At 38.7% G+C, this 26,597-nt stretch overlaps 1 protein-coding gene across 1 annotated transcript; it reads left to right on the plus strand.

Moving 5' to 3' along the window:
- Positions 1-26,151, plus strand: ipmkb (inositol polyphosphate multikinase b). The gene is made up of 6 exons (XM_086194573.1): positions 1-1,245; positions 9,188-9,273; positions 10,300-10,396; positions 12,218-12,390; positions 18,366-18,447; positions 19,495-26,151. The coding sequence occupies exons 1-6, from the start codon at positions 1,008-1,010 to the stop codon at positions 20,283-20,285; spliced, it is 1,467 nt and encodes a 488-aa protein (XP_086050699.1). The 5' UTR covers positions 1-1,007; the 3' UTR covers positions 20,286-26,151.
- Positions 26,152-26,597: the final 446 nt, after the last annotated feature.

Raw genomic sequence — 26,597 nt, forward strand, 5'->3', positions numbered from 1 at the left:
AGTGTTCATTCCTGGAGTGGTAGTCGCCTACACTGACCTGGATAGCAGTGGCTAGGGAGGACTCCACCGACCTACTCTGATAGAATGGATTTAAAAACGACAAGATGTGACGTCTGTCCTTATCGCCAGTGGATATGCCTTCATCTTGAAGGTGGTTGGACGACCTCTTCGAAATTTCGCTTGTTTGCGAAATTGTGACGCGACGCAGGGCTCATCGTGGACTGTATTGATAAGCTAGCGATCAAAACCTGGACTGAGCAGCCAGCCGGTTAATACAGTTTCGGTATTTCATCATCTCCATACCCAGTGCCTGCCTGTGAATTTGTCGCTTTGGACTGAATATCATTAATTACAATTTCGTAACATCATCATGAGAGACACAATTCTGTGCAGCCAAGAAGTGGAGCTGCGATAGGCTAGCTGAACTTTACTAAGATATGACTGGAGTTTGGATGACTCACATTCGTAGAAAATACATCAAACATACTAGTTTATACCTGAATGATGTACGGGACGGTTTAACCGAGTTATTGTTAGTGTTATAATTTTTGTGTGTACGTTGTTGGTTTTATTTTGGAATCCGTCAACGGAAGTCGTGCTAGGCTTTGCTTCTGTAGACGCTGGTAGGAAGTGGGATGTGGCCAGTATGTATTTATGCTGCTGCTGTTCAAGATATGAAAAGCATTGAATCAGCGCTGCTCGACAGCTCTGCCTCACTATCGGACACACCGGGCGTACCGACAGTGTTGCTGTCCGTCAATGTGGCTGTTGTCGGTGGTCGGAAACAGGGAACAGTAGCGAGGCTGCTGTGTTGGTTTCGTCTGGATTGGACCACTTCCATAAAGGCGCAACCTCACGCCCAAACAATTTATTGAATTTTTGTGCGGGGCAGCATTCTCTGCTTACGTAATAACAGCATGTGAAGCCAAATAGTCATGTAATTTACTTGTTTATTTCCTGAAAGACAGATTATTTTGCCCATTTTATTTATTTATTTTTTTAATCAAATGACAACAACTCATCATCAAGTGATAATGGAGTCCTCTCTAGCTCTCGGCAGACTGGAACTGACCCCTAGCGCAGCCGCTGTCGGGGTCAGCTTGACCCCGCGAATCCCGGCCGCAGCTCCTCCGAAAGAGAAGAGCAGCCAGCGACCGCTGGCACCACCCGGCCAGGCTCACCTGAACGGCTGTGTGCCGCTGTCACACCAGGTGGCGGGCCACAAATATGGAGTGGACAAAGTGGGTGAGTAAACTTTATTGCTCTATTGCGTTGTTTGTCACCTTGAGGGGGCGTGAATTTCATCAAAACCAAGATGCTCTTTCTGATCAGGCATACTGTGAGGATATCAGGGGTCATGAAAATACTGGGAAAGTTATGGAGTTCTATAATGGCAGTTTATTTTGTATCTAACAACAAAGTTTGTCATTGATGCTAGGTAAATATACCGACATGGATACCTATTTCTCATGTTTCAGAAGGTGTATGGTCACGATAGAGTAATGAAAGCTTATTTGTAAAATTGTGCATGACATTTGGAAAATATTATGAATTATCTGGGTTTCTCACCGCTTGCTTCTACTACCCATTGTTGGAGAAAATGGTGTTTGAGGATAGAAAGAAAACGAGGAATGACGGATGAATCTTGTTTAACAAGTTCAACTTTATGAATGCTACATCCCAACCAAGCTATTGATAACCATTCTTACAATGCCCTCCCTGCCTTAGTTACCTTTGCTTTTTGCAAGAACAAGAAAAATTGCTGAAGGGGATTTTATTTTTAACATTTGAGGGAGAAGCATGCAGATGATGTATCTTCCTGCTCCTGTGAAATTAACTCGGTTGTCTTTCTCACTGTTCATCACAACTAATTGACACCAAGTCTATTCTCCCTTATGTGTCCTTATACCAAATCTGATGAAACCGAGATTTGTGGCTCCAGTTCGTGTCACAAACACAAACGCAACACCTGACTTTAGTAAAGCCTCTAGTGTGAATTTAGTTACCAGGTGAGCTGAATTGCCAGAGCCTACTAACAGCTTTTGTAGCAGCTTTTGTTAGTTGTGCTGCATTCTTTTATGGATGTGTCATTGGCTAGTCAGTCAGTTGTCTCTCTCTTGTGAAACAGACAGGATGGCATTTTGAAGGATTCCTAGTGGCATGTGGTCAGCCAGGGCCAACCTGTCTACCCACTGTTATTTGACTGCGGTGCTCCCTTTAGCAGAACCACTTGGATGTGGGGTGTCAATGTAGGGAGATTTATCTTTCTTTGCCTTTGAACCAAAAAGACCCCACTGGATTTAATTATGACTTTTGTATTCATAGTGGATGAGTCTCCTCATTGATAACTGATCAACTAGCAAGATTCACCGTGATTATTGATAATCATTTAATCATTGCTGAATCAGTGTAATACAGAGATGAAAATTAAAAGTGACTTGAACTGAACAAATTGTGCAGTTCCCAAGAAACTCGGCTGCTTTTGTTAATGACTGCCACTTTGTCAAAAGACATTTGTAGTGCAACTAAAGCCATCAAACAAGTGAGACAAAATTTGTCCAGTGTGCTGATTTGTTGTTTTCCTAATTTTTAGAAATGCAATATTTTGGGGTATCTGACTGTTTGTCGGACAAAACAAGACACTTGAAGACATCATTCTCAGATTAGTATTTTTCACTGCTACGTTTATTTTGTAGTCTAAATGATTTTAGTGGTTAATTAACAGATGAGGATACACTCAGTATACAGTGTGTGTAATGTGTTATTGCTAGCCAGTTAACAAATTTTTGCTCTGTGCTTATATAAGTAGAGGATAAATTGGTGCGATACTGATACTACAGTTTTGAGTATCTGCCAATATCGATTCCAATCCAATGCAATAATAGTCAAAATCTATCCTAATTGAAAAATGTCATGACCATTATATGTCAATTGTGATATCATTCAGTGTCCATTTTTTGCATTGTTTTTCTAATTTGTCATAGAAAACTGCTAAAATTGTAATGTGGTGATTTCTGTGGGGATCTGTTGCAAACATATTTGCAATGTTTTCTTAGGTCTGTAGAATATGACCTCTATGCAGGAGATGTCTGCATACCACAATATTTAATTACGATATTTTGACATACAAGCCTTTACCAAATATTGTAACCATCTGTGAATTGGACGTTCCAGTCGGTCATATTGTGATTTTGATGAATTGTGCAATTCTATATAATGAAATCTTTTATAAATAATCTCCCAATAAACTCTGGAGAATGTTTTTATTGCAATGATTTCTCCTTTCTGTCTCCTCTGTCGAATACAAGTAAGAGAGAAAGAAAGAAAGATTTCTAAACGCGGAGTCAAGGTGTATTTGGCAGGAATGTGGACTGATCTTATCTCAGTTTCTCCCTGGACTTGCTAGTGAATAATCATTAACATTGATCACATAAGTTATAACTATCAGGCAGACTGGAGACTCATCCAGAGGTTTAAATCTCCACTCTGCTGAGGACAACAGCTGTTGAACAAACACTGGAATCCTGTTTAGCCTGTATTGCTGCTGACTGATAATGCTTATTCCTCGCAGACATCTAGATTACTTATCCGCCATAGGTCATGTTGAAGTGTGCGAAGAAGGTCAAATGTATTAATGACAAGCCTTGAAAAGTGTCATCAGTGTTGTTTTAAAGTAATAGAATTTTATGGGTGAAAGATGTTTGTGTTCCCTCTGACTTAATATGCCCTGACCTGCAGAAAAATGAGTTATTTATAGAGGTAAAATACTCAAGTTTTGGAAAATTATGTATTTGGACTGAAATAGATAAGTCAGTCATAAAGAGCTCAGCATAGATTTTTAAAAAAAGGACAGAGTATAAAGAAACATAAAAGCAGATATGTAAAGCCCCTTTCCCACTGGCCAACCCCCCCGCTAACGTGGCTTTTGTCTGCAACAGGAACAGGTTTAGTTGCCATTCACTCATGGGTCAAATGATCCTGCAGTAGACAAGGCTATTTATCAGCTGCGGCTCTGATGGGCATTGATGTGAACACAAAACCTGGATGAACACAGAAATTTGCCACAACTGACATACTTCAAGTGGTCTGGACTTCACCATCAACTATTCAGTGTACCATTTAGGCAATAAATGCCTGTCAGTTCAGCCTGTCAGGTTGAAAGAAAAATCTTTAAGAAATTCGTATTAAAAAAACAATTATAAAATAGAAACCACCTAAGCACCGTCAGTGCCATCAATGCTGCTTTCTACAACACCAAAGAGGACAAAAGCCCAAGACAAAAACTACAGTGCTTACTCTTATGGTCAATCTATGTTCTTTGGTTCTACTGTACTGTTTGTTTCCCCAGTTTACTGCTGTGTAGACAGCATTTGTGTTGTTGGACATGACACATTAAGGAAGCAGAAAGGAATGTTCTTGCAATGGGAATGGGCCAGTCAGCTATTCAGCAGATTTTCCTGGGCAGACGTGCTGTGGGAAAAAGCTATATGTTTAGGAATCACTTGTGTGTGAGTGTCTTCTTGAATACATTTGACATTCTCACTATGTTCAGTACAATAGAGAATGTATTTTATTTTTTCTCGCTGAACACACTCATGTAAGTCTGTTTCTGCTGCAGAGGCAGGGAGGATATAAGACAGGAGGCTACTACTTAATGAATACTGAAGCTCTGTTCAACCTGGTATTGTCATGTGTGCGGGTGCTGTGTCCAGCAGGTGTGAATGCACCTGGACACATTGAGAACAGGCAGCATAGAGGGGCCCCATTCTTTTATCAGTATGTATGAGAGGTGTTCCCCTGTGATGGGATCACTTAGTATGCGTGGTGGCCCACACCACCTCTGCATGGCATCTGAGTATTCATATCTCAATGTGTCCTGAACTTGTTAGCAGACTTCTCTGGACCCATGCTCTGAACAGGGTTCCTGTAGACCTTTCCCGCCGACAAGAAATGGATTTGTGATCATAGAAGCTGGTTCAGTTGAGAGACCCAAGGGGCAGAAAGTCTTGAACCTGTGAGAGTGGAAGCCATCATCCAACAAGGGAGGTGGTCTATAACACCGCGGCACTTTCCATGTACATCATCCTTCATCTCTTCCCATTCTGGCAAAAAATGAGTACAGTACATGTTTGTTGGTTTTTTTGAATTATCATGGCCATTCAATAAATTCTGTTTGATTTGGGGGTTTATTTTGCCAGAAAAGTTCCTGTGGTTATGAAACTCACTCTACACTGTTGAGTGTACTTATATATATCCAAAAAAGAACAATTAGTCTGCATGTGAGGTTGTTAGATTATAATTTAGTTACAGGGACTAATTCAAGACAAATAGGCAAAGGTGAAATTCTGATTCTGATGCTGATACTCTGTAAACCTGACCTGCGTACCTTAGCTGCTTCATGTTAGGGTGGGTATGACTCTGTATTAAACTTGAAAGCCTCAAATTGTTAATATTTAGTTAATATTTAGTTAAATGGGCATACTGTATCTCCAAATAGTGCGTTTTTTTGATGGGTTTTTCTTTGCAGTTTTTAAAACAGATTTTTGAATCCTCTGAATGTACTTGTAATTCCCTTCCTTGCCACCTCTTGTCCAACTGAACCAAGATATCACTTCTCATTTGGTATATTTCCTCATATCAAGTGACCAAAATATAGTACCTCTCTGTTTTATAACCTGATGTCATTTTTAGATCTACTACATCATATCAATGCTTTGTCTTAGACTCTGAAAATTAGAGTTGGGTCCCTTTCTGGTTTTGCAGCTCCGGTCTCACCAGCATGACCCTGTATGTGTCAAGATGACTCATTCTGGGGAATTTAAACGTACTGATACGAGTAACACCGGTTTCTGTGTTGCATTATTTGATAACCAGTATGAAAACATGATTGTCATAGTGTTGTTTAACAGATCAGATTTTAATGCAAATAGTATGAACATCTGTAAATATTGACTATCGGCCAAAGTCAGTTGTAATAAACTGGCAAAAATATCCAGACTTGTGCAGTTTCCTCATTTAGGTTTCAGAAAACATCTTGAGACTCGGAATGTTGTTTTACATGCTGTAAATCTATGTGTTACACAGGTGAAATATGTTGAATATCCAACCTGTAATTTGATACTGGTGTGGTGTGGTTTTTATATCAAAGGGAAAGGCTGGACAATTTACCAAATTTCACTGTAAATTACACATTTGAGATAATGATGAATGAATGAATATGACCGAAAGAGACTGAACAAAGATGGTTTGGTCAGGACCAGTCCAGTTTGGAATGTACAAGATATTGAACCAATTGGTTATGAAATGCTGCGATGTTAAATCTTACTTACACTAATTTATGGACGGAAGACATAATGATGTTTCTCTGGACACGTACAATCGGTTAAAATATGAGTTTGAAGTCTGTGTGTTTCGATTCAGCAGAATTATGACTCAGAGAAAATGATTTTTGGCTCAGAATCCACTCCCTCTGAGGAGCCTGTAGAGACTTACAGGCTTTTACTTTTGACTATCGAAAGTCCATTTCTGACCAGATCCTGCCTTCTCCAGGGTTATAACACTGTCAGGCTTACTGGGGCGGTCTTTTGAAGCATCAGTTGCTCTACAGTTGCTGCCTCTGTCTCAATCACAGCACTCAGAGTAGTTATGACCTTGTACACTGGCCAGATGTCAAAGTCTCATCACCCCCCATTGTGTGCTGCTTTGAGATGTGCATGGAGGCTTTGTCTATTACAAGGTATTTGCTTGTATGTGTGTTTGTACATCTGTGTCTTCTCAGAAGAGTCGAGAGATCAGGGAGAGAGCCGAGTAATCCTGCCCTCTGAATGTTTAGTCAGTCTAGTTGTAATCAGCTGTGGACAGCATGTGGTGATGTAACAGAACACTCATCTTTCCCTCTCTCTTTCGTTTTACACTCTAAGAATGTTCATATTTTCTCCAAGGTGCATTTGATCAGCATTTTAATGTCACGGTTCACCTTATTTCTTGCACATGATACTGTTGAATTGTTGATCCTATATGTAATAATGCATATAGGGCAGAGTGGTTATTCAGTATATACCATGAGTGGCCAAGCATTTTTCTTCAGAGGGCCAACACTCAAAAAGGATATGTTGGGCCAGAAGCAAATCCCATAAACAGCGATTTTACCTCACAAAAAAGAAAATGGCATAAGCATTGATTATTTATTATAACGTTTTACTATTATTACGATTTAATTAATTTTACATCTGGTGGTTTAATGGGACATAATGGCATGCTGAGTATGGACCCGTGGCCCCACTTTGATGAGCTATTTTACTGCAGTCGAGCAGAACATTAAGATCCTCAAGTAAAGCTTGTGAGTTTGACCTTGGTACATTGCTTTGTCACCATTCACCGCTGGTCTCTACTGAACCACCAACGCTACTCCCAGGCTACGAGAGGTCATGCTTCAGCTTTGCTCTCTGCCATTGTTTCAGTTCAAACTATGGCTCGCCGCTGCTGAGTCAACAGATGAACAGCGCCTGTCAATATTCAAGGGAAAATTCCTCAGTGGAACTTAAATTTTAGTAACATGATTATTAGTCTTGTAAACATTTAGATGTGTACACGTTAGCATCCACTTAGCTGACGAGGTTTTACTTGGAGGTTTAAAAGGTAGCTAGACAAAAAAAGCAAGTGTGAGAACCATGAAGAATCACTTTGAGGAAATATTTTTGCCATTATGGCAAAACACTTGATGGCAAGGTACAAAAAAAAATAAAAAATTGGTGTGCTATTTGCTGACCCATTTTATGCAGTAGAACTGACCATTAAACACAGGCCTTATTTTGGGCATTCAGCAAAAATTCCATTGACTTTCAGAAATGGGAACCAAATGTTCAGAAATGCTAACTGCTCTATTCGGTTCACCCAAATCTGAACTCAATGATGTGAAATGATCTTGCATAACTCTATCTAATTGCATGATATTTCTAATGTTTGTGTCATTAAAAGTAGCTCACAACCATGATAACTTGCCGGAGTAAAATCCTTTTTCTTGTATTTCTGCAGTGTTTTAACAACTGCTAAACCTTTCAAACTCTTCAAAATTGCAAATGCTGGCAGCAAATGGATAAAAGAAACAACCTATTCCTAAATTTATGTTTCTCTCAGATTAGAAAAGGAGGCCTCCTGATTGTCCAAAACAGCCCTTATAAACACTAAATATAACTGTTATTTGCATGTTTATGAATGCCATTGAATTTCTTTGAAGGAGTAATGTTTGTCAAGTGTCACTGTTTGGAGGGCAGTGATGTCATTTAAGTTTCTTATTCCCAGCTCATAGAGATCATGATTCATTGTCCTGTTTATATTCAGGGCAAAGTCTTCACCCTGCCTGCCTGCTTCCTCTTTCTCTTTAATAATTTCCCTCTGAGTACTAAAACTCATTTGTTAATGTTGTCAGTTCGTGTTCACGCTGTCCCCTTCTCTGGCTTTGTTAGTTTACTTGTATTTTGTCACTGTCAAAGATTATAATGTTGTAATTACAAATATTCTCTGGTAGTATTCAAGGAAATGATAAGCATTATTTATTGAATGACCTTTTCAACAAGCATCAGAATTGTCTTTTAATGACCTTTTTATTTATTTAACCTTTATTTACCCAGGCAAGCAATGAAGAACAAATTCTTATTTACAAGTGCAGCCTGAACCAAAGAGTAAAGGCACTTTTAGGAGGACGGGGGAGGGGGGTGCTACAAGTAAAAAAGGGTTATATAAATTACAGAATAACAAACAGTGATAAACAAATACATTACAGTAAAACAGGAAAAGCATTGGGACATGATGTAAATGATCAAAATATGATCATTTTGTAGCATTGCCAATGTACAGCTATCAGGAGGCTGTTTCAGACTCAACACACAACAGGATATTAGTTGGCTGCATTGAAAAATTGAAATCCCAACCTCTTTTAAGTGATGGGAATTAACAAATACAAAATACAAATATTTTGCTTTCGTAAGCATTAAAATCGGTAATAAACACTCAGTGGGTTATTTCCCTCCTGCACATTCAGTTACGTTTCAGGCTTAATGTCCCAAAATGTGAAGCATCAGCAAATGTTTTCAGCAAATACCAAAAACACATTGATGGTTTATGACTGGCTCACTGTATGATTACATATTGTGGCGATGACCAAATGTGATCTTTGTTCTTGTTGCAGGTATTTTGCAGCACCCAGATGGAACAGTCCTTAAGCAGCTTCAGCCGCCACCCAGAGGTCCGAGAGAGATGCAGTTTTATAGCCTGGTAATAAAATATACACATATCCAGAACCTTTCTTCTCTTACATACACAGTCTCAATAGAATTTTTTACTTGGATATTTTTTCAATCTTGAGGTAGTCTAGTTAACCGGAAAAGCATTGCTGGTAGATGCTTGTCATTGGGCGATTATTATTATTATTTTTTTAATCTGTCTGTATTCTCCACCCCTTCTGCTAACTTGCCAACTCAGAGATAGTGAGCTTTTAGCAACCCGCACACAGAAAATGGCAGGTTTTAATGAAGTTTTGGATTGGTTTATTTCAGTGAATAGTTGCAAAGATACAAACTAATATGAATATATCAACTAGTTTGCTGAATAACTTAACTTTATTTTGTCAGGGCACCGTAGCATCAACGTTGTTTCAGCACTGCCCATGATGATTACAACTGGCTTACTGGAATTCAGACAAACCAGAGCGTTTAGTTCTAATGCGGGGACAAAAGGCAAAATCAGACTGTAGAGAAATAAAATAGCTACCATTCTAACAGGAGTTAGTTGAATAAACGTCACCAAAGCAGATAACACAGATGTGTAAACAATGTCATCTCCACAGTGGGTGTAACCACAATGTGTTTCCATCTCGTCATAAATATAATAAACCCACTACTGAACAGGGCATAGTGCATCACAGACAGTCGGTCCATCATTTATGTTGGTCTTGGCCTTAAAAACTCTTAAAAGCATTTTGTCATGAAAGCTAGCCCAGCTCTCTGTCTTCGAAATATAATAATATTCAGTTTTAAGTGACGTTCTGTTAAAGAGCTTCTCATTTAAGTACATCTTGCATATTTATTATGGTGGTTAAAATGTGCAGTGGCACTGAACTGGACTGCTTTATAGCAAGAGGTGTTTATAATATTTTGGCGAGCCTATTCACAAAATAATGACAGAGCTGCATCAATGGAATTCATTACATCATACAGGTGTAACTACTGAGGCGACCAGTGAGTGTAAAACAGAGTTTAGTTTGATGTTGATGATGTATTTGTGTGTTTCTGTATGTCCTAGGTGTATGCAGAAGACTGCTGTGATCCATGTCTTCTAGAGCTCCAGAACCATCTTCCCAAATATTATGGCACCTGGTCCTCTCCCGACACACCCAATGGTGAGACTGCATTCAGTGTGGGTGTGTGTGTCCACAATACAGACAGATTGCAAATTTAAGGAAAAGCTTGAAACAGTGAGTGAAGCAACGACAACAAAATCAATGTAGACCCTTCCATACAGCGCAGAGGGCTCACTGAATCTGAGTATGAAAATGTGAATCAGTCACCAAATCTTAACACATTTGAACAGCTATCAGAGGTTTTTGAATGGATTTGTGAGATCATGATCCCCACCACCATCATCCAACACCACAAAAATAGTGTTCTAACGAGAAGAACTTTAAAGACTTGCAGAATCTATGCAGAGAATTCAGTGAAGCTGATGTGTTTCATACTTGCGTGATTTTTGTTTTACCAGATAAGACATTAAAGGAATATTTCATCCAAAAAGTGCATTTGCATAGGTGTCTGTAGCTTATCAAAGTGTATTTTCACCACCATGCCATTTCTGCAGACTGTAGAAAGAACCAGCAATGTATATTTAGCTTGACACAAATACAGTGGCGACTAACAGCTGCAAAACTGTCTGAAACTCTTAAGCACATCTTCTTGTATCTTACACATCTTCAGTCAGTCAAGTATATAAAGTATAGCTGCCATTACCTTCTTGTTGTACATTGTATCATTTTGATATGAATGTACAATTGTGTCTGGAATAAAGCTTCAAATGATATTATATACCCAGACATATACAACGTATCTCACAAGAAAATAGAGGACTTGTCAAGCAAAATTCGGACAAAACATCAGGCCAGCATACAGTCTAATCAAGTTAGGCTTTACAAGAGGTGCCTCTGTATTTTAATCAGTCCCTCCAGAAAAACATGATTATGCGATCGCATAATTCAATTCATAATCAGCCAAAGTCCACACATTTATGCGGGGGCCGCATTTTTTTCGCAGACGCCGCACTTTTGTCGCATAAATCACCGATTTCCACGCAAAATGAGCAAAGTATGAGGGGCTTGCATGATTTCATAATCCCAGCATTTCCGTAGCAAAAAAGCCACACATATATTTGAAGAAAGTTGAAAAATTTTGCGTCTACGTCACACAAGTGCAGCCATTTTTCTCCCGATGCCTTGGGAATGTTGTGAAGCGACGTCATTGGAAAGCTGCAAACCCAGCGAAGAAGACACGATGAAGTCCGCAGATCAGTCTCATTTACCAAGAGAAATAAGCTTGGGACTTGTCTGACTCATCAACGTTTTGTAAGTTTGTTCCATGCGTTTATTTAGGTCTGAAATAAAACAAGATGAGAACTTAATTATTCCCAGCATGTTCTGTGATGCCGTATGCTTGCTTCATAGGAAGTCATTAGAAATGACTCTTTACATTAAGGTCGTAGCCTAGTGACAACAGTGGGATGGGGGAATCTTTTTTTTTCTTTTTTATCAAACCAAAGTTTTTGCAAATTCACATAATTTTTGCAAGTTCCTGCAATTTCATTGCATAAAATTGCAGAAATATCCTGCATATTCCATTGCAATTTTTCAGAAAACGTGCCACATAATCAAGGATTTTTTACCCACAACAATCACACAAAACTGCATTTTTCTGGAAGGACTGTTTAATATTGCAAAGTTAAAGCAAGACAAGGAATTTAACAAACAAACAAAAAAAATCCACGAATACTACCAATCTTGTTAACAGATTATATGTAGTATTTTTTTTATATTATTAATTGTCTCAGTAAATAATTTTAAAACGATGTTTAAAAAAAAAAAAGATAACTGTATCACACATAGTGAGGATTAATCATGGTTTGTCTCTATTCCAAACTGCACATCATCAGTCTTGTGTTTGTGACGCTGACTCAGACTTGTACCTGAAGCTGGAGGACGTGACCCGACGCTTCGTCAAGCCATGCATCATGGATGTGAAGCTGGGCCAGCGAAGCTATGATCCGTTCGCCTCGCAGGAAAAACGAGAACAGCAGATCAAAAAATACCCACTTATGGAGGAGATAGGTTTCCTGGTCCTCGGGATGAGGGTGAGTGGGACCTCCGATGGTGTTTCAATGGATCTGTAATCTATTGATCTCTTTGTTGAAGTTAAGAGTCATGCATACCACTGCATACCACCCACGCACTGCATTTATAATTAAGATTGTGTATATCTTATGGCTTCTGGGTTCGAGCCCTGGCTTGAGCACAGGATCTTTCTGTGTGAGTCTGCATGTTCTCCCTGTTCCTGCTGGGTTCTCTCTGGTACTCCAGCTTCCTCCACAGTCCAAAGACATCAAGAGTGGACTAGGCTAATTGGATACTCTAAATTGACTGTAGGTGTGAATGTGAGTGTGAATGGTTGTCTGTCTATATTTGTTGGCCCTGTGATGGACTGGCAACCCGTTAAGGGTGCACCCTTCCTGTCACCCGAAGGCTGCTGGGATAGGCTCCAGCTCCCCTGTGACCCTGAACATGATAAGCGGTAGAAAATGGATGGTTGGATATCTTATGGCTCTGTGTAGGTTTTCCCAGATGTTGTGGGATATCTTACTTGTTGAATATTTGTGTAGCGTGTCAGATCATTGGTAACAGCTATCGAAGGGTACATTAAAGCAATACTAAATCCACAAAGTGTATTTCGCTTGACAAGTACTCATGAATGTGTCTTGAGCTCACCAAGATGTTTTTCACATGTCCGTCACTTCTTTGTGACTGCAGAATTCAGAAAGAGCCAGCCACATCCTGTATATTTAGCTTGAATTGAATGATGACTTACCACTAACAGGGAAACCAACCTAAAATGTGTGTTTACAAAGTCTCTGGCGTATCATCCAGTATGATTCAAATGTTCTTTCAGCAGCTGTATTCTCAGTAATCCACCAACACATTGACTTGAGCTAAATACTAATAAATGTAACTCCTCAATTGAAGTGCTGTTGTGAACAGGCCCACACAAATTCAGAAGTAGTTCAACAGAATGGGACAGCTGGAGGTGAAAAAAGTTGGTGTCTTGATGAAAGATAAATGCAATGGAAAGAGATTAAGTAAATAAATAAGGATGTTTGCGCTTGAGTCACATCATTGTCAGGTCTAGTCAACATCAGGGCTGGAACTAGAACTCCTCAAGTAGCACAAAGCTGAAATATTAGTCATTTTTAAACTCTCCATCTCCATTGTCCATCATGAAATTTAATATCCATCTAGTTGTTCTGTTTTCCTTCCTTGTTGTTTCTGTGTTCTTCTAAGGTCTAACTGATGGTTCTCTTCAATATTTCATCTGAATACGCCCCTAAATGTACAGCTGAGGAGAACCGGTTCCCCACCTACTGCTTAACTCGAACAAGTTTGCACCTTGTGTTTGCACAACATTTGTTGATACTTTTGGAGTACTGTATAAGACAACCAAAATTTAACCAAACTTAGTTAGAATTAGAGTAAGTAGTAATTAGCTCATAGTCATGTTATATTTGAATGTATTTTATACTTAGACATGATACATTGATTAAAAAGAACAAAAGTATCAGTCAGTATTAAAAAGACTGTTGTTTCATCAACCGACCAATTACGAAACCTGACATCAAAATGATAAATGATTATAAAATAGAATATGATAATAACTAGCAACTTGCTAAGTACAATTAATACACGACCCATTCAATGCCGTAAGTAAGCGATTAATATTACCTCACACACAGTGCTGAACAAGATAAGATATTGATGAAAAGCTTTAGTCAATCATTAACTCCTATGAAAAAGAAAAGATTGCTTACAGCACATTGTTCATCCTCTGGTGTTTGATAGTACACACACGCACACAGACACAGCATGTCCTGATCCCATTACCCCCAGCATAACCTGCCCTATGGCTCTTCACTGTGAAACACAGACACAGTCTCAACTGACCTCCAATAATGCAAATATCGGTGGCATCTGTTTGTTGCATCGAGCACACGTGATATTGTCTCATGGCTGGGTCTGCTTGAGCACAGGACAGGAGCGTGTGGTCAAACATCTGTTATCTTTTGAGAGGAAGTGAGTCAAAAAGTGAGACATTTATCACTCAGATTAGTTTCCATTACAACTTGTTCTCGACATTTCCTGCCTTCTTCAAGTCAACACAACATTGACAAACACAACGCCCAGTTAGATAAATTATCTGTTTTCTGTATTGATTTGAAATAATTATCCAGAATTTAGGAAATTGTTACATTTTTGGGACTTCTTCCAGTATTGTACCTGATTTCTGTCCTTTTTCTTATACTTTTAATTTTGTCTGTACACCCCCCCCCCCACACACACACACACATTTAATTCTCATTATTATTAATATTATTTGGTTAGTTATCTGTCACTGTATAACTGTTAATGTCATGTGATATGTTGAGTTCACAAAAAACAAATTTCAACATTTATCACTTTAATGTGACTCCACATTGCAGAAAAAGCCAGCCTTGTGTGTTTAGTTTGCAGTTGATGGCTATAACCCCTCCAGCTTAGTACTTCCATGGGCAGGCGCTAGAGAATGGGTTTAACTGAATACACTTGCCAGTCACATCCTGTGCTACTGGGAACAAACTCTGAACCTGAAGGGTTACATTTATTTAGGTTTTAGCTCACGTCAAAGTGTACCTGAGCATGTGATGGATAGAGAAGACATGGATCATACAGGACGATGCACATGAAAATTTGTAAATGGACATTTTTTTGCAGTTCTTCACTTGTTAGTTGTTGTTTGGTCATGGGGCACCACTGGCTTCAAGCTAATCATACTTGGCTGGCTCTGTTTGCATTCTGGTATCACAAAGATGTGATGCAGAAGGGGAAACTGTGTTAGTTCAAAAAAACTATTTTAGATACAAGCAAAGTACGCTTTGGGGTGTATTACCACTTTAACCCAAAAATAAAAGGTAAAATCGAACCTGGACATGGACTTGAACTGCCAACCTAGAGATGATTTATATGTAAAGCTTGCTTTACCCCCTGAGTCATGGCTACCTGCAAACATGAAAAAAGGTAATTACTAGTCATACGCTAACTGGCATAGGCGCCACTTTTGTAGGTGTAAGATATTGCAGGAGGAAGTAGCTGTTTTGGTAAAGGCCCTGACAGATTTGATCATGTTTCCTTTACCTCATCCGAAGGGTGACAGTCATAAGACTCCAGTTGAATTACCCAACCCTTTGTACAGCCGTTATAAACTGACGGCCCACTTGGCTCTTTTGTTTGCTCATATGAATCATAATTTTCTGAGGAGACTGGCCAGGGTTAATGTTCAACTGAACTTGCACTCTGACTTATACACCATGAGCTAGTGTGGTTGAGTGATTAATGGTTATAGAACCAACACTTTCTTGCAGAATGGTCTTGTGACGGTTCTGATTCGACCAATATCTTTGAACGAGTTGAAAAGGATACATATTTAATTTAAAGCACTGAGCATGAAGTTTTACTTGAATAATGGATGGAATTATTTTTAATGTGACGTATATCACTTTTAGTGTGTGTGTGTGTGTGTGTGTGTGTGTGTGTGTGTGTGTGTATATATATTATATATATGTGTATATATATACATATATGTGTATATATATACATATATGTGTATATATATATACATATATATGTATATATATACATATATATACATATATGTATATATACATATATATACATATATGTATATATACATATATATACATATATGTATATATACATATATATACATATATGTGTATATATATATATACATATATGTATATATATATACATATATGTATATATATGTATATATGTATATGTATATATATACACACATATATATATGTATATGTATATGTGTATATATATGTATATATGTATGTGTATATGGGCGGCATGGCTCAGGGGTAGAGTGGCCGTCTAGCAACCGAAGGGTTGCTGGTTCGATCCTCGATCCCGGTGACCATGTCGAAGTGTCCTTGAGCAAGATACTGAACCCATAATTGCTCCTGATGAGTAGGTTGGCGCCTTGCATGGTAGCCTCCACCATCAGTGTGTGAGTGTGTGTGTGAATGGGTGAATGAGATGACACTGTAAAGCGCTTTGAGTGCCGCTAAGGTAGAAAAGCGCTGTATAAAATTGAGTCCATTTACCATTTACCATTTATATATATGTATATGTATATGTGTATATATACGTGTGTATATATACGTGTATATATGTGTATATATATATACGTGTATATATGTGTATATATATATACGTGTATATATGTGTGTATATATATATGTGTATATATATACGTGTATATATGTGTATATATATACATATATGTATATACATACATATATATGTATATATGTATATATATGTGTATATGTATGTATATATGTATGTATATATGTGTGTATATATATGTGTATGTATGTGTATGTATATGTATATATATATGTATATATATGTATATATATATAATATGAATATATACACACATGGTTAGGGATGTTATTATAAATTATATTATTTTTTTTTATTATTACATTTATTTATTAAGGTATTCTCACTGACATTAATTAAGATCCCTAATGTGAGGTGAGGGCACACTGGAAGAGATTAGATACCTTTGGCTCAGTATATGCTTGTCAAGTATCAAACTTTAACTGCTCATGTGAACTTCTTTTCTGAACAGTTTGATTCATTTTGAAAATCTCTTTTTTTAGTGGAAGCTTCATTAATAGAGTGAAGCTCTGCAGTCTCTCAACCTCAATTAGAGCAGGAGGGTTTGTTTGTGCCTGGCACTGAGCTGAGAAAACCTCCCATAATTATATCTGTTTTGTTTACATAGGCGGAGCCTGATTTGTAGTAATCATCTTCTTGATGGAGGAGTGATAGAGGGGAAGAGAGAGATGAAAATAGAAGCATAAATTGAAGCGTGAGTGTTGAGGAGAGAATGTTCTTGTTGCATTTAAAGCTCTGAAACCCTGAATATTGTGTGCACAAGCCACAGTTGTACACAAATGAAAGAAGCTCTGATGACTGTAGTATATCTGTCATTTTTAGATAACAGGGGCAAAAGACAATTTTCCCCTCCTCGAAGTATTCTTACCGTTTCGACTGCTGCTCCAGGGAACAGTTTACTCCCTGTCTGCTTTCCTCCTTGTTTGGCGATAATTGTAACTTCTATAACTTTTTTTCCATAAACAACCATAAATGCATATTTTCTTTGGCTGTTATGTCCTTTTAGGTTCTTCTTTTTTGCTGGACAGCTAGCACTAGCATTGCTATTAGCCTAGCTGTCCATGGCAATTAAGAGCCATAAGAACACAAGTGGTGTACAATTAAGCTTAATTGCAGACCCATCAGTTGATGAATGACCCTCCCATAAGGGAAACCAAGACCCTGTCTTCTGTCAAGTTTAATTGATTTTACTCTTTGTTTAATTGGTTTTGACTTTTGAGTACGGCAGGGCACTCTGAGTGAGAACTGCAAGTTCAACAGTGCTAACCTATTTACAAGTTTTCATTCATGCCCTCATTTGTACCCCACTTTATCTTCTTACTATCTCCTTTTATCATAGTATTTTTGGAAAGGTGATTTGAAAAGTGCTTTTTAAAAAAAGTTATTGAAAAAGGACAATTTGATGTTAATGTCTATTTGTAATGAATAGTGATTATAAGTATACCTACCCATTTACTTTATTTCCTGTGTTTTTAGTGTGTATTTGTCAGCTTGTACCCTCATGGTGGTTTTGCATGCAGCCAGATGTCTAACATCAGGAAATTTGACCTGTTAGGAGATGTTCTTCTATCATTGGACAGTATGAGTGGTGGTTTGTGTCAGTTCTTGATGTTATACTGTTGGGCCACTAGGTGGACTCAGTGATCTGGAGTGTGAACTATCTGCAGTCTTCAATAATCATTCCTGGGTTCATGTTTTGTTTCATCATTCGACCTCCCCTGTGTGTGTGTAGTTTTGGTATCTCTCATTTGAAGCTCGTTAAACTGACCTGCCAAGTTGCTTTGTCTTTCATTGTTTTTTTTTGCAGGTATATAAACTGTGCAGTGATACGTTTGACACCTATGACCAGCACTACGGCAGGGGACTGGTGAAGGACACTATTAAAGATGGTACGTTTTGTTTTAATGAGCAAGACCGCCATTTTTACCCTCACAAAACTAAACTTTCCTATGCGCATAATCAGTTGGTAAATTCTCAGACTAGTCAAACCCACTGTGGTATCAAGATGTGGCTTCGTATTGCGATATCGATGCAAAGATAGAGTGGTGCTATATAGTGTAGCATATAGCTTGATTATCACTTTGATGCTCATATTTTTTGGGGGGGAGTTACAAATCTGTTAAAGACAATGGCAGTATCTTTTGATCTTGCAACCCACTTACTTTGAATAGGATATTAGTGTATGTTTATACAGTAATAGTCCTAAAATTAAATAATGTAATCAAATTCAAACTGTACTGTATAGAGCTGGGTAATTAATAACATATTATCCCAAATTATTGTCATCAAGATGACAATACATTGGCAAAATCAGCAAAAACATCCAATAACTTGAAAATAATTGTAATTCTGGTCTGAAGCTTTTTTGGCAAGCCATAACAATTTAAATGAAAAACACTGTTTTGTGTGTTGTAGGTTCATTCGCAAACACACGCACACACATAGAGCTCGGTGAATTTTACAGATGTCACCATAACCCGTGTTGGCGTCCAGTTTAAACTTGATATGATTTACTTATAAAGTTAATAATAATGATAAATTGAGCAAAATGCTTCTAAAATCACAAAATTAAAATTCTTATTTTTGTAAAGCATCCATGTTGTGATGTGTATGTCATTTATGGCACCTGGTAAAAATTCACATCCTTTTGAATCTGTTCACATTTGATTTGAACACGAAACAACAGTCAGTCAGTCAGTAGAGTTTTCACTTGCATTATCACACCACAAATTTAAATTAAACCCAAACGTGTTCATTGACATTTCTTTCATCAAGGCAGCTCAGTTGCTTGCTTGGGTTTCATTGTCGAATAACACAAGAATTCACGATCGCATTGAAAGCTGAACTCTGCCATTGGTTTCAGGAACCCACTACAACAAGCATATCGTTTCTGTGTGTGTTCATGATATCCTATGAATGTTTCTTTTCTCCGTCAGGCCTGGCCAAATTCTTCAACAATGGCGTTTGTCTGAGGAAGGATGCCGTGTCCGCTAGCATCCACAGAGTCCAGCACATACTACGCTGGTTCGAGTCCCAGAGCCAGTTGGTCTTCTATGCCAGCTCCCTTCTCTTTGTCTATGAGGGCCTTCCCTCGTCTTTCTCCTCATCCGCCCTCTCCTCTCTTCTCAGCACACCGACAATCAGTCCCGCAACAGGTGAGAGTCTTTGGGTAGTGGAGGATAAAGGGAGACAGGAAGGGGCAGGCCAGAAAGAAGAAGTGGCAGAGTACAATAACAACAACATTCAGGTGGCGGTGCCCTGGGATTACAGCCTGGCCACCATTTACACCAATCACAGGAAAGGGGGCCTCCACCACTGTACAAAGAGTCATCTCCATGGCAACAGTGGAGACAGTGGTGCTTTGGGGACCACTGTGACCTCAGTGTCTGGAGAGAACATGTCAGCATTGTGTGAGGAAGATAACTCTGCATGGAAACGATCAGGTGAGTTACAGCAACCGCCAAATACAAATGGAAACAAATCGCAACTGGAAGGGAAGAAGGAAGAAGAAGAGAGGGAAGATAGCAGCAGCGAGAGGAGAGGAGAGGAGGTGACAAAGGGACGAGAAGGTGATGCAACAGAGAAGGGTGGAGGAGATGCAGACGTGGACGTCAGGATGATCGATTTTGCCCACGTTTTCCCAAGTGAGAGCCATGATCACGGCTACATCTATGGCCTCAAGCACCTGCTGACGGTGCTGGAGCAGATCCTCTGTGATGTGGCCTAGACTCTCGTCCCAACTCCTCTGTACCTCCCAACCGGCTCAAAGTGAACCACTGTCCTCCCAACAGCACTCCCTCCTCAATTTTAGAACATCATTGTGATCTCACCTGATGTGATGGCCTGTAAGTCGTGTGTGTGTGTGTGTGTGTGTGTGTGTGTGTGTGTGCGTGTGTGCGTGGGTGCGTGGGTGGGTGGGTGTGTGAGTGTGGGGCTGATGGCTGTATTCTCCCTGTGATCAACAGCACTACATGCACTAATCAATCCATGAAGGCATTATGACCCTGAACACATCTGCCTCAGCTGCTTGGTTTACTGATGCTCCACTGTAGTCCAAAGTATTCCCACACAAATAGGATTTGACATATATTTTTATACCATAAAGTCACTCGTGTTGATATTGTATGACAGTACATCTCAAGTCAGGGGTGAGTCAGAGATTTCTTTATCGTTTTTACTGTAATAAAAAAATCCCTGTAATATCTTCAGTCGGATCAGACAATCATACCAGAATTGTTAATAGAAGCATTACATTTTTCATGAGAAACTTATTTTTTAAATGGAGTTTAACCACAGGCATATTTCACATTGGTCCCCAAACATTTCCCAGGTGTAGGCCACTTCCGCCAAAGGTAGTTTATCATGATCTTGCAAAGTCTAAAATGTCCGACTGTGGTAGAAGATTTTATTCATGTCTTCCACATCAACCTTCATGTTGGTTTGACAATCCTAAGTCATGGTGCTTACAAGCTCAGTTCAGCTCTTACAATTTTATGAACCTGTTTTCATCAGCTATTGGAGTGTTTTCTTTGTTGACTTGTTACGACGGTTGAATTGCGGCCTGCTAGCTTGATGAATGCTATTATTTTGTACCCTTTGGCTCCATTCAGACCTGATTATAACCTTTTTAAATTTCCCAAACATTTGTTTAGGAATAATATATTTATCACATTGTTTCCCAACACCAGATGACAAGCAAAGAAAGACTTCAGACTGCTCCTGATATATTGAAAAATGACCAATATCTGCCGAAGATGTGCCGATATTGTTGTGCATCCCTACGCTGAAGGACTGCTGACTCAACTTGGTACCAGATACATACAAAATTTGAAAAGCCCATGGTGCAGAGACATCCTGTACCCATCCATCTGACTTCATTAGGTTTACAGTGTGTTTGCAGACTTCAAACAAACAGGGATTGGAAGCAGAAGTCCAAAATACTGAACAGTTCAGTGAGGATTGTGAGTGGCCTCTTGCAGCTTAAACCAACACGGACTTCCTTGGCGAGCATCAGGTAAACCAAGTTGTCTGGAGGATTTAAGTTGGGTCGGCATTTTGTGTATTTGTTCAAACCACTGTCAACAGGTTTCTAACTCAGGTAATTTACTAAGAATAAATACTTAATGTTACTACTATTCCCTCTCAGCAAGAGGATCCTCCTGCTGTCTGGTGTTTCAGTTCTAAATGATTGTTTTATATAGTCTTACTCAATGTTGAACGTATCTCATGATTAACGCAATCTCATCCATTTTGACTTTGACCTCTTAACATTACAATGACCTTACAAACATTGTATTGACTTTTACCATGTTTTTTTTTTTGTTTGTTTGTTTAAATTGCTGTTGTAAATGTTTGGCTGCCAAATCCCCTCTCCTATCAGGATCCTGTGCTCTGCCTGTGATCCGGTTCTCTGACGCTCTCTTATTTTGGGTCTGAGTTGGGGACCAGGATTTTAACACTGATGTCATACCTTTCACTCCTAATTTAAAGAAAATCTTCTCAATGAATTAATTTCTAACAGGATGACATGCTGTGATGGGTTAGTATGATGTAAGGATTTTAAGATTGTTGTAAAGAAAAAAAAACATGCTGCTTTAATGAGAGATGAATGAAGAGAGAAAGACAGCGATTGAATGGGTGTTCCAGGTTTTCATTGGCATGGCGCAGATGGCTAGAAATGTTCGCTTGTAAGACAGAAGTCAGCACTTCCTTTTAACTGTATGACATCCTCTGTACCAATAATAATGTAATGTTTCCATTGTTTTCTGGGTCATATTTGTCCTGATTATTAGGGTTTGACTGATACAGGCTTTTAGGCTCACGGCGCAGAAGCTATTTTGCACAATTTAGAGCATTTTAATATTTCTCGCCAGTTATTTTAAGACCAAAGCTCTTGCGAGAACTAGTGATATTGATGTAGCTGTCATAGATTTATGGAAGCCCATAATCTATGGAGGAAGATCAGTCTTGTAAATAAATGCAGACAGGAAAAATACACAATTGTTTTGCAAAATAGATATACATGCCTCTCTCCACAAACTACTTCCACAGGGTATCGTTTATGTTGTTTCATGTGATTGGCTGAAAAGAATGGGGACTTCTGATTGGCTCCGAATATTTTGCTGATAAAATACATTTGGATTCAAGGAATTTCAGTTGACCCAAAGTATGAGACACATTTGTAAATAAGATTTAATGGGTGCATCTAATTCATCCAAAAATGAATTGAGCTGAAAACCAAAAGTGTAACCTTTGATTTGGCACACGCAAAGTATAGAAAGTGATTTTGATAATCCCTAACTATGATTGATTAGACCGAAATAGTGACATCACGAATATAAACATACAGTAAATGTTATGGTTTGTTTTTTACTCAAATTAACGTGTGGATTGCTAATTATGCAACTGGATTAAGAAGATGTGGATTATAGCAGACGAGGCTCTTGCATTGCTTATATCCAGTCATGGGCCTGAGAGTGTGTAAATGGACAGTTTTGGCTGTTAGCATCTCCATTAGCTTAAAGCTAAACATTCACATTTTCCTCTTTCTGTATTCTGGAGTCACAATTAAGGGATGAAGGGGGGGCGGGACACACCTTCATGAGCTCTTGGAAGGCTGTAAAGTACCATTTTAAGATGGACATGGCTGTGACTTATGGGGCCATGGGAAAGGTCTTGCCTTTAGCGATTAAATACATTTCGAAGTAGATCACCATCTTCTGCTGTTCTAGGCAGGGGAATAGAAATATGCAAATGTTAGCAGCATATATCAGTCAAACCCTACTTACAAATGCGATGACAGCAGATGATCCATCTCACATCTTTGTGTTTCACACATCAGGACAAATATGATGAAGAAGAAAGGTAACCGTGTGTCCTAAGATTGTTTGCTGCTTGTTTCTCATCCATCCTCCTTCACCGGTAAGCAGTTGTTCCACCACCACTGGCTGGTCTTAAAGCTGCATTGGAGCTGCTTGAATGTGTGAGGGTCACACTTGCAGCACAAGTGCACAACAAAGCCACTTTGATCGAACCAATATGCACACGCCTTTACAGTTAATGTAGCTTGTAAAATATGAGTACAATATGAAAATCCTGATCTTTTGTAATGTATCTCAATTAAATGCATTAGGATTTTAATTGGAACCAAAAAAGATTGCTCACAATCTTTTTTTTCTTTTTTTTTTAAACTGAATAAAAATAAGTATTTGTTTGGAATAATCACGATGAAAGTCTAGGAGTCTTTAAAATGATGTTTACAAGAGAATCATTGATTTTTTGTTCATCACTGCCTTATTTTCTGTTGAGGACTCCATATCGTCTTTGTGTTTTGAATAGTGATTATTGTTCATTCCGGCAGCTTTCTGAATCTCCAGCTCATTGTATCATGGCAAGCTAACAAAAACCATATCATGGATTCTTATACAGGGCATTAGTTGGATGATTGACTGGAAGTGATGTGACAAAGTTTTTACAACCGTGTAAAAGTCAGATAATTAGGCCATGTTACCGAGATGTTCCGTGCAGATTCATGTAGAGATCAAGTCAGCATTGAGTTACCTAACACCTCACCCTCCCTCTAGATTTCAACCAGAATAATTTTGGTTTTGAAATTAAATGAAAGTCAGGAAGCAGTGTGTGGGTTTGATATTTCATGTTCAGGCTGCTAAAGAAATATATTCATTGATAAGCACTGGAAATCTGACTCCATCCAACGTAATCAGTAGCGGCTTTGCAAAAAAAACAAAAAAAAGAGATGGAATTTTTTGCCAATTCTTGTATTTGAGTAATTTTTTTTTTTTTTTTATAAGCCTGTTTTTCACTGCCTGGACAGTAAAAATACAACATCAGTAGAAAAGTAACATGCTTTGGATGCATGACCTGCTTCTCTGACTTACAAATACAGATTATGAGGATGCAAAATGTCTGACAGGAGCTAGATGATGCAGTCAAACTGAGCCTGCTGTAGATTTGTCTGTGTTGTAAATTGTTCTTTATGTTCTAGTAAATGGGTTTACATTTTCACTGCTCTCCTCATGGCCAGGAATCATGACATATTTCAGTTTTTGAACGGCCGGACTATCAGGATTGTCGGGTACTGGATACACTTTTTCCTTTGAATTTGGAGTTAATTGTTTCTCGTACACTGTGGACTAATGAACTAGCTGATGTATGGCATTAATTTTCAACTGTTTGTCATGATAAAAACACCTGATGAGTTGAAGGTTTTACATTTTAAAAGGAACATGCCACTATGTTTATTGTCTGTCATTTATAGAACCAGACAAGCAGATAAATATCCCTCTCCCTATTCTGTTTGCATTGTGGCACTCCACCTCCCCACTGAACAGCTGACTGCTTGTTAGCTTAGCTGCAATGAACACAAGCAGGCGGGCAGTCATCTGGAGTGTGGGGGTCTGGAGCACTGTAATGCACACAGAGACGACACATGGGTACGTTATTTGCTTGTTTGGCCCTAAAAATCAACAATAAGCATATCCCCCAAAACCTAAGTTTGTTCCTTTAAGATCATGTGGGCCTGACATTACTGCCAGTCATTTGCAGATCCTGAAGCATCTCATAATCCATTTATAACCAACTTGATTCGCTCAGTCATCACATTCATCTGCATTCGATCATTTCTCAGACTTGGCTATAAGTTGCAATTAGACACTCAATATTTCAAGTGCATAAGTAAGTTAAGAGGTTAAAATGTTTTGGAAGTGTAAAAATAAACCTCCCCTAATGTTAAATGAAGTTAAGATGATCAGCGAGTTTGAGCTTTGTTGCCTTGTAACTACTCTCCTCCTAAGAAAAGAAGAGCAACCACGACAAAAATGTCTTTCAACAGCCATGAAGTGCAGAATCAAGCAGGGAGGACATGACGTGATGAAATGGTTTTGGAATTGGACTGCAGTAATGTGAGGCAAAACCATAGTGCAGCTCTTTAACTGGGACCATTAAGTGAGGGCAGAGAAGAAGACAGCCAATAAGAATCCTTTATCCCGCTTCTGCCTACTATCAGCCCTCATGATACAGCAAACACTCCAAACTGGGTCACACAATGAATCTCTCAACCACCCCATTCATTTGACAGCTCAGCTGCATTCAGCGGTGTGTGTACTCTTTCAAAATTCCATCTGTGGTTCTGATTGGCTGTGAGGTTTTTCTTCCACTTGTGATCCACGTAAGTGTCCTCGTGAAGGCTGACTTTTAAGTGTAACTGTACCGCCTGGTTTGCTGACTGCTTAATGCCATTCCCGTGTGTAGATGAACATTGTGTTGTTGAACTGCCATCGTGAAAACAATCAGCTGCTTCAGGAGAGAAAAGTGGCAGGTCCAGTTCAGCGTCTCTATCAGTGGCTGAGCCTGCCTTGTTGTACCTGAGATGTACCTGGGCTAAATTCATGAGGGGTTTTTAATATACTGGATTTAATATATCTTATAAATGAGCCTGAACAGAATTATCATCAATGTACATATGGAGAGGAACTCCAAAAAACAATTTTATGTCCCTCTACAACTATAAATAAACCTGATACTCATTATTTTTCAACAATAAAAAATATTAATCAAATTGATGTGCTGCTTCTTTTTTGGAGTCTTCATATGTTTTTTTTTAATTTAGAAAATTTTCTTTCACTGCTGCTAGCATTCATAGAGATTTTGCTTCATTTTGTAGAACATAGGTTTCCAAACTTGTGTGCTCAGTTGAACCAACTTTACCACGATAACTCATCCATATAGTTTTTTTATTTGAAAGTGTTTTACCGAGCATACGACGGGATTCGGAAAACATCAATTACACTAAACTATGGGTTTGAGTGTTTGGAAATAAACATTTTTGGGCAGTTTTGCTGTAAGCAGTCAGTCTCATTCTATATTCTGGAGTCAAAAAGAAGTGAAACAGGAGGGGGAGACATTTCAGAGTTCAAGACACCTGTTTGGAAAGGCAAAATACAAGTATCTCTTAAGGTGAAACAAGGCAGGTAAAAAGTGAACAGCGATCACTGAAAATCCTCCAGTTGATGAAGGCAAT

The sequence above is a fragment of the Aulostomus chinensis genome, chromosome 23, assembly GCF_037954235.1.
Source record: "Aulostomus chinensis isolate RoL2024-O1b breed Wild chromosome 23, RoL_Achi_v1.0, whole genome shotgun sequence".
Taxonomy (NCBI): Eukaryota; Metazoa; Chordata; class Actinopteri; order Syngnathiformes; family Aulostomidae; genus Aulostomus; species Aulostomus chinensis.

Coding starts and splice junctions, on each gene's coding strand:
- ipmkb (XM_086194573.1), top strand. CDS start 1,008: ATGACAACAACTCATCATCAAGTGATAATGGAGTCCTCTCTAGCTCTC. Junction 10,397..12,217: donor CTCTCCCGACACACCCAATG/GTGAGACTGCAT, acceptor ACGCTGACTCAG/ACTTGTACCTGAAGCTGGAG. Junction 18,448..19,494: donor GAAGGACACTATTAAAGATG/GTACGTTTTGTT, acceptor TTTCTCCGTCAG/GCCTGGCCAAATTCTTCAAC.